Source organism: Papaver somniferum, chromosome 5 (genome assembly GCF_003573695.1).
Source record: "Papaver somniferum cultivar HN1 chromosome 5, ASM357369v1, whole genome shotgun sequence".
Taxonomy (NCBI): domain Eukaryota; kingdom Viridiplantae; phylum Streptophyta; class Magnoliopsida; order Ranunculales; family Papaveraceae; genus Papaver; species Papaver somniferum.
This window is the reverse complement of record NC_039362.1, coordinates 23,168,169-23,177,654: the sequence shown is the minus strand read 5'-3', so window position 1 is coordinate 23,177,654 and position 9,486 is coordinate 23,168,169. Positions and strand designations below refer to the sequence as shown.

General features: G+C 36.5%; 1 protein-coding gene across 1 annotated transcript; it reads right to left on the bottom strand.

Annotated features, from left to right (window-relative positions):
* Nucleotides 1–3,912: 3,912 nt before the first annotated feature.
* On the bottom strand, nt 3,913–8,507 carry LOC113281161. Its single transcript, XM_026529821.1, has 4 exons — nt 7,847–8,507; nt 5,770–6,785; nt 4,560–5,624; nt 3,913–4,323 (listed from the first exon to the last, which is right to left on the bottom strand). Exons 2-3 carry the CDS (start codon nt 5,947–5,949, stop codon nt 4,569–4,571), a joined length of 1,236 nt encoding a protein of 411 aa, XP_026385606.1. The 5' UTR covers nt 5,950–6,785; nt 7,847–8,507; the 3' UTR covers nt 3,913–4,323; nt 4,560–4,568.
* Nucleotides 8,508–9,486: the final 979 nt, after the last annotated feature.

Here is a 9,486-nt window from a genome sequence, read left to right as displayed (position 1 = left end):
CCAAGGAGATTCTTTAGTTCCTTCCAAGGTTCTGTGTAGATAGATAAGGTCTGGAGTAAAGGTTTTGTGGGTATACCTCTTGTAAGCCCTCCGGAGACAACACTCTGCCACTAGGGACACTTAGGGGTTTAAAGGCTTATTGCATACGCTAAATGCAATCGACGATGCCTGCTTCAGTGAGTTAGGATTTTATTTTCTATTTGATTTGCTCGAGGACTAGCAAATAATAAGTATGGGGGTATTTGATAGGCACATTTTTGTGTCTTATATAATCTCAATTGTATATATTATTAGTGCTCGATTTTATATTTATTATGGCTTTTTATGTCCCTGTAGGTATTTTTGGAGAAATAAGCTTTTGCGGCGAAATTGGCTAAAAAGTGGTTTTTGCGCTCGTGGGAGAAAATTACTATACGGACTCTCATTTTGGATAAGGGGTGACCTAATTACTAAGGGGCATCCATTTCCAGGCAGATGTTAAAGGGAGACCAGCACATGATAGGGGGAGGTCATCTTCATCGTTTTTAAACTCAGAAATTGGCGGGAAATTTTTTGCAGACGAACCAGAGTTGGGGATTGATTTCGAAGGTGTTTTAGAGAGATTCAATCGCTGAAATTTGTTGGGATGGACGTGATTGAGCATAACAGGCTTGGTATGTGCACTGGAATCGATCAAACTGCGCTGGATAATCCGAAAAAAGGAAACAGAGGTTGAAGTGAACACGGAAACTTTGTGGAATTATTTTAGGAATTCCAGGGAGACTAAATGCGTGATATTGTTTCCTAAGGTAGTATTCTATCTAAGGAAGAGTGATAAGTTGGAAAGCTCAGAAACGCGTGAAACAATTTTGGGAAGAGATTATTGCCGTAACTGCCAAGAAAAGAAAAGAAGAGATTTCGAGAAGTTTTGGGGAGACTAAATCGCTCTGTTGGCTATATATAAGTTGCTGGGAGTTCAAAGAAGAGAGTCGAGAGTTGGGGGGGGGGGGGGTGAAGCAGAGGCATAAAATCACGCTGCAGGTGGAGTTGCAGCAGCAGCAGAGACGTGTAGGAAGAAGAAGAACACGAAGAACTTTGTGCTGCTAAGGACGGTCGCAGAAAACACTGTAATATCACGGCACAGAAGACAGTCGCTAATCAACAGTCTTATTTTAATTGTAATCTTCGTAACAGCCAATCTGCAACACTTATAAACGTTGCAGTTGAGCTGCTTCCATTCTTTTTCCCATATTTCTTCAATAAAAACACCGTTAGAGTTATGAATAAATCTTTTGTGCGTGTTTTCACCATGAAGAGCTAAAACCCAACACTGGGATGATGGAGGAAGCCCTATTTCACAATCACTTGGAAACTATAATTGATTCTTTATGACTTTTGCACTTGTTTTAATCGATTCATGATTTTTCTTGATTAGTTGTGATTTTGTTTGATGTCGCATGCTGGGTTTTAGGAACTTTTGATGCGTCATGCTTGTGATTTACATCTAATGCTTTATAAAATCTACTTTTGGCAAAGAAAAGAGTCAACAAAAGAGGTAGAATTGTTATGAGTCATTATATGAACCAATTGAATGTGATTAGTGATGAAATCCTAAGTCTCAGTACCTCTTGATATTCGTGACAACCTTGTTAATATATTTTTAGTATTTTTTATTCTTAGTTCTTAAATCAAACCTTTACACAATCCGAGTTGAACGAACTTTACTACCAATGTACTTAAAGATGAGAATCATGGGGAGAAGTCTAGATCCGACTTTCTTTTATCCTCGATCCAAAATACATATGGCTAAGGTTTAAAAACCCTAGCTAGATTTTAACGTTGGTGAATTCTCAACAATGGAGAAGCTATTACCACGTGATATTGCGTTGCGAGTCATGTTGTGATGAGGTCACCCTTGTGACAACTACCGTAAGGGTGCACATATTAACCGTTGGATATCATCTCATCAATACATACGTATTTCGGGAAATAATTATAAAATAATTTATTTTATTTTATTTTAGTATATCCTTTTTTTTATTTGCACTTTAATCCCTCTGTATACCTTCCTTCCTCCTCCGGGTAATCTCCGGTTTCATTATTAATTTGATTGTGTAAGTTCATCATAAGTTGTAAAGAAGATCACGTCTATCACAATTGAACCAGGTGTACAGGTCGAGGTAACCATTGCAGTCCCATAACTAACCGGCTGGACATAAATCTTAAGATTAAAAAAAAATCGTTTGTGATATCTGAGTTAATCTGCTGATGTTGTCAAGTGCTACAGGGGAAAATGTTGATGAATCATTTGTGTATCTGCCTATAATCTGTCATTCAGGTTACTTTTTTAATTTGATTAAGCAATCCACGATTAGCAAAGAAGGTTTAAAGTAATAGCGATTGATGGTAATTAGTAGTATGGCAGTGTTTACCGCTCCAATAAGTATTAAGCATAGGATCGGGGGCACTAGCCGCACTACCGAATGACCTTCACTCCAAGAGTACTAATTCGATTAAGTTTTTGGTGGCTGATTCGATGAGGTCAGTATGCTTTTATTCTTATACATCGATATCATCACGAGGATTATCTATATCAACTGTTTTTTTTCTGCTGGCCAAGTTTTATACAATATGATCAGTTGCTTATGCAGAAATAGATGTTATTACTTTACTGATCTTATAAACGAAACGGAAAATGGGTTATTTGTCCAAATATTTTTAAAACACGGTTCAAATGGACGAGTAAAAAATAACTTAGATGAAATGGACACAAAAAAATAGCAAGGATGAAACTGGATTCATCCCGATTTAAACTTAAAAAATAGCAAGGATGAAACTGGATGCATCCTGATGTAAATTAAAAATAAGAAAAAATATTTGAAAATGGGTAGGATGAAACTGGTACATCCTGTCTATTTTTACATTTTTGTCCATTTAAACAGTATCAAAATCTAACTGTTCTTTTCACCCAGAAATTGTTGATTTTGGTCTTTTTAACCAATTTTGTGTAAACGAAAAGGTGAAAATATAAACATGATTGTTTTGTATGTACTAATATTAGATGTGTCTCTCGTAAGATTCATCCTTCAAAGACGTCATGTTAGGGTACGGTGCCGACCCTTGACTCGTCATAAGCTCCATCTAACCAATGTGGAACTAGGATCCCAACACGTCCAGTCGATCACAATCAAATATTCATCCATATTACGTCTGGGTTTACTAAAAGAAACTAAGATCACGTCTGTGTTTACTAAAAGAAACTAAGATCACGTCTGTGTTTACTAAAATGGAAAAAACAAAAATAAGATTTTAATACGATGGTTAAAATCTCTTACTTTGGATAAAGGGATTAAAGTGCAAATGAAACAAAACATAAGGACATATATTAAAATAAGAAAAATAAAAAATAATTTTTTTTTATTTTGTAATTACCTATTGAGATACGTATATATTGATGAGATGATATCGTACGGTGTCACGAGGGTGACCTCGTCACATCACGACTCATCGCATTAAACATATTTTACCGACTACCTATTCAATCGGTCTTAGACTGCGAAATAGTTACTCAAGGATCCTTCCTGCGCACAACAACGTCCTCTATCGACTTTATGAAGCGATCTGGAAGGATCCTCCTAATATATGCCAACGGTGTCGCTGCAAGCATAGGCAATTCAAAGCCCGATTACTGAATCACTCCTTAGAATGTCGTTAAGTGCAGGGTTTCCACACTAATCAAGGCTCCGCCGTGGTGCATTCAACTATAGGATGCTTTGAAGATCCTAAATCAGAGGCATTGTTAAATCAGTCAAGGACTCCTCCAGTACACATTAATAACTGCATTATGAACATATAAACCTTTAAAACTAAGGTTAACATTCCGAATTCCTGAGTTAGCCTGTTGAACCCAACTGAGTTCAGATGTAACATTTACCTAAAAAAAAACTTTATCATATGCCTGGCTATAAAATCAGCGAAATACTGAGAAAGGAACTCATATGGTTCTTCAAAAATCAAGGATAACATTGTAGTATATGATTCATCAGCAAAACCTAAAAAACCAAATGATAAAAAGTATTGAAGACATGAAATCAAAGCTGGGAATGGTACTGATATAGGCAGGAATGTAAACTAGAACGTCAAAGTTACTACTGCCACTACAACAACCATACATACTAAACTACCGCTGAAAATACGATTGACAATGGGTTAGCGTCAATTGGCTAGCTAAGTTCATCTTTCGGTGAAACACCCATAGCCTGATCTTTCCGTTTCTTCAACAGTTATTTACTTTAGTGCTGCAACAGACTTTCAAAGTCTTCAATGATATCATATCACCAGTTCCTGCAAGAACAGAGAAAAGGGGAGCTCCATTTGAGTTTTAAAACAATAAGATGGAGAACTTGGGACATTCAACAGTAAATAAATGCAATACTTGAGAAGCATCAAAAAAGAGCATTTTGAAAAACCACTACACAGAGTATGAAACCAGTTAAAGAAATCTCCTTTTAAAGGTAAGTTAAGTCAACAAACAAATTCTAATTAGGAGCTAGGAGTGGTAGGGTGGACCAGCAGCATACCTTATAGGCTTATATAGTGTCTGTAGTACTTGTTGGTGGTGTTCCTGTGCTACTGCTCGTTCCTTGTTGAGACGAAGTTGCCGCTCTTAATGATGATGAAGCGGCTTGCTGATGCTGACCATAAGAAGGGGATGCCAATTGTTGTAGCTGTGGTGTTACACTGTGTGGAACACGCTCTGATGTTCGTTGTAGAATGTCTTGAACACTTGGCCTATCTGGAAATGGTTGTAGAAGGTTTTGAACTTGTGACGTATCTGGAAGTCCTCTCCATGTCTGACACAATAGTTCTTCTCGTTCTTGTCGTGTTAAATTTTGCCAGGCTCTATTTATTGCTTCTCCTGTGGTACTGCTTATTCCTTGTTGAGACGAAGTTGCCACCCTTAATGATGATGAAGTGGCTTGTTGACCATGAGAAGGGGCTGCCAGTTGTTGTTGTAGCTGTGGTATTACAATGTGTGGAACACGCTGTGATGTTCGTTGTAGAATGTCTTGAACACTTGGCCTATCTGGAAATCGATGTAGAAGGTTTTGAACATGTGACGTATCTGGAAGTCGATTCCATGTCTGACGGAATAGTTCTTCTCGTTCTTGTCGTGTTAGATTTTGCCAGGCTCTATTTATTGCTTCTCCTGTGGTACTGCTCATTCCTTGTTGAGACGAAGGTGCCTCTCTCAATGATGATGAAGCGGCTTGCTGACTATGAGAAGGAGCTGCCAGTTGTTGTAGCTCTGATGGTACATTTTGAGGAATGTGCTGTACAGGTGGCCTACCTAAAAGTTGTCCCCAAGCTTCTCGTTGTTGAGGTGTTGAGGCTCTTTGCAGTGCTCTTCCTGTGCTGCTCATTCTTTGAGAAGACGAAGTGGGTGCTCTTAGTGATGATGAAGTGGATTGCTGAATATAAGGAGCTGACAGTTGTCGTTGTAGCTGTGATGGTACATTTTGAGGAACATTTTCTGATATTCGTAGTGGAATGCCTTGAACAAGTGCCCCCCATGGCTGACTCAATAGTTGCTGTGTTTGTTGCGGGACTCTATATAGTTGCTGATCAGCTGATGGCTGGTTCATCTGATTAGCATTCTCAATCGTCAAAACAAAACAAGGGTACAATATTGCACGATCACAATCATCAGCCGAAGGACTCGTAGTAACAATAACAAATTGAAAAACAAAAGAAAGTGATGCAGCATAAAATAATAAAAGGCAATCTTACTTGGTGAGGTACTGAACTTAAAGGAGAACTTTTTGAGGATTCTCCTTGTGGAAGGCACAAAGAATAATTCCGTTTTTGTGGTAGAGGCTGGATTAATGCAACTTCCTGTTGGAACTCCATATAATTCTTCGACACTTCTTCTCTGCTGTAAAGAGACTCATCATCATCTTCCATATCCATCCATTCTGCAATAGTACAACATTCATTTGTGGATTCTGGGGTCACATTCCCTTTGCCTTCATCTGTAGGAATGTTGCAAGAACCAATTTGAACAGTAGGAAAATTTTGCACACTCCGATGTAATTGCTCAAGCAAACGAACATGGTGATTAAGATTCCACCAGTTCTTGTACAATGATAAAATTATTCCTGTTATCCCATAAACTGGATCGTGAACCCTAGCTTTACTTTCAAATTCCAATGCTTTAGCCGTTATACCCGCTTTGTTCAATTCATCAGCTGACTGAAGATTAGAGTGATCAGGCAACACAGCTGTTGAGCCACAAAGTACTGTACAAAACTCTGATGAAATCTCTAGATTTGCGTGCTTCAAAGAACGGAACGAATGGACAACCCACCTTGCACATTTGCGGTAGATAGGTGCATGCTGGACAAGCTCGATGTTTCTGTTCAATTTTCTCTGAATCTTTTAGGACAACATGATTCATAGTGCCTGCTGGAATAACGTTCACACCTTTGCCTGTAATGGTTTCAAAGCGGGTAACTTCTTCTCTCATACGTTGATGCAGTGCTAAAAGGATTCCTGTTGCCCCAAAAAGAGGTTCATTCACTCCAGCATTTGCTTCAAATGTAAGCGTGCTATCCGTTATACGGGCTTTTATTTTCTGTATGTCAGCAGTGGAAGCTGCGTATCCTATTTGGAATCTTGGTACATCGAAGTATGTACTGAACAGTTGAATATAAGGACACCCTTCTGAACATGGTCTACGCATAAATTTGCATGCTAAACATTGTCCATAGTCGCCCATCGCCGTTTCTGATCAGAATATATCCAACCTAATAATAATAACATATAGAAAATTAAAATATGTCCAAGCAAAAAGCGATTTGTTGGTTTGCCCAGGTCTTCTCTATACCAGTTGGGAAAAGAAAGGGATATCACATGTAGAATTTTAACCCACTTAAAAGAAACTAATGAACTAATAGTATACTATCAATTGCTTCTTAAAAAGCCAGAAACTAAGAGACAAACCAAAGATTTTTATTAAAGTTTAACCAATGTAGAGAGAACCCATCTTCAATCATTATCTAAATGATTCAATTCAATCATAATAACTAGTAAATTTCATCTAACATTACATTATAATATTATATGCACTTCAGCAAACGAGAATATGGGGTTCTACAAAAATTAAAGAAATTTCTATCAAAGAATCAACTTAATAAGGTTCAAGAACCAAAGGTTTTGATTAAAATTTGTCCAATATAGAGAGACCCCATCTTCAATCTCATCTAAATAATTCGGTATAATCATAATAACGTAAATTTCAACAAACATTACATTATATGCACTTCAGCAAATGAGAATATGGGTTTCTTGGAAAATTAAAGAAATTTCTACCGAAGAATCAACTTAATAAGGTTCAAGAACCAAAGGTTTTCATTAAAATTTAACCAATATAGAGAGAACCCATCTTCAATCTCATCTAAATGATTCAATGTAATCATAATAACCAGTAAATTTCATCATACATTTCATTATATGCACTTCTGCAAATCAAAATGGGGTTCTTGAAAAATTAAAGAAAATTTCAATCCAATAATCAACATAATTAATGTTCAAGACCTAAGCTTTTCATTAAAATTTAACCAATATAGAGAAAACCCATCTCAATCATCATATGAATGATTCAATTCAATCAAAAATAACCAGTAGATTTCATCATATATTACATTATAAGTAACTTTCAGTCGATTTATATCCGCAGCCAACAGGAATCTATTTGGGGGGCAGCTAAATTGATGGTAGCGGTGTAGGATAGGTTAATGATGTGGCGTAGGATAACATAGCAGCACAAAATAGTTTAAACAAAAAATCAACAATGAATGAGATTTACCTGTTTATACATCTTCTTCTTCTTCAATGAATGCCAAAAAAATCATCTCCCGCACATAATCCCCTCCTCCATTAGTAAGAACATTACCACCTTCGATTTTATCAAACAAAATTGATAAAAGCAACACTGAAGGATCTAATTTCATCAGTGTAATTCTTCTCTGCCGTTGTCGTCCACGCTGTATTTGAATTTCCTTTTGCTTCTTCTTCTTCCTCCTCCTCCACTTCTTCTTCTTCTTCTTCTTCTTCTTCTTCTTCTTCTTCTTCTTCTTCTTCTTCTTCTTCTTCTTCTTCTTCTTCTTCTTCTTCTTCTTCTTCTTCTTCTTCGTGGTGTTCCATTGTTAGTCCAAACGGACCTAATTTTATCTCATGATGTTGTGCCATAATCGAATCTATTCAATGAATTTGGAAATCGACTTCAAATCGATACAAAAAAAAAAATTGGAAGAAAAATCCCATTAAAAACCCTAAAATTGTCCTTCACAGCCAAATCTCTTCTTCCTTACGGGTGACAATGAGATCTAGGGAGAAATCGGGAACAGAGATCTCTGAAAGGTTGGACGATGATGAAGACGGAATGATTTCGGTGAGATCTGAAGAGAGAGATTTATGTGTACAAAGGAAAATGAAAATGATATTAGGAGCAGCAGGGTATCGGTGGCTTTAGATGCAGAATTTTAAAGGTGGAATTTATGGGTTCTGGTGATTTGGTAGAATTACGTTTTCCACTAAATGTTTGGTTGTCGGAATTTTCGGAATCACGTTTCCTACGGGATTCAATTTTCCAGCAAATCCTCCACATGAATTCCGACCCCTCCCCCTAAGATTTGTTGGGAAACTTATTAAGGGATTTATGGACCCACTTTTTTTAACTATAAATCCCATATATATGCAATTTTAAGATTTGATTTTGAGGGTAATGTTAAATGGTACAAAGACAATACAAGAAAACTCTATAAATCCTAGAAATTTTAATTGAGTTACCAAACACACAAGGAATTTACATGAATCCCAGAATTTGTAATCCCACGGGATTATAAATTCCTAGAAACCGTGATTTCTGCAAACAAACCGTAAATTCCACGGGATTTATGGACCCACTTTTTTTTAACTCTAAATTCCATATATATGCAATTTTAAGATTTGAGGATAATGTTAAATGGTACAAAGACTTTAATACAAGAAAACTCTATATATCCTAGAAATTTTAATTGAGTTACCAAACACACAAGGAATTTACATGAATCCCAGAATTTGTAATCCCATGGGATTATATGTCATGTTATTTGTAATATAGGGGAAAGGGGTTATATGGTCTTTTGGAATATTTATTTTTTTGAATTTTTTTATGAAAAATGATTTTAATTTTTTTTTCTATTGGAACATTTTGTGTGGCAAAATTCCCACGTAAACTTAATTAGTCCATGGCATTTTATTTATTTATTTTTGAAGGAAGAAGGGACTACATAGAGCTCTAATTATATATTAATAAGTTGTCAATAGGTGACAGAAATTCATACATCATCAACAAAGAATAGTAAAAATATATTTAATGAGAGCCCCTAATACAGAAGATCTAAGATACATTAACAGCGTGTTCGGTTCAAGTTTTCCAACGCCAAGGAATTGGATATGGGGTAA

Excerpts from the sequence above, each read along its gene's own strand:
- LOC113281161 (XM_026529821.1), bottom strand. The coding sequence starts at position 5,949 with ATGGATATGGAAGATGATGATGAGTCTCTTTACAGCAGAGAAGAAGTG. Across the intron at positions 5,625-5,769 it reads TAAGTTCAGTACCTCACCAA|ATGAACCAGCCATCAGCTGA; the intron begins GTAAGATTGCCT and ends AATGCTAATCAG.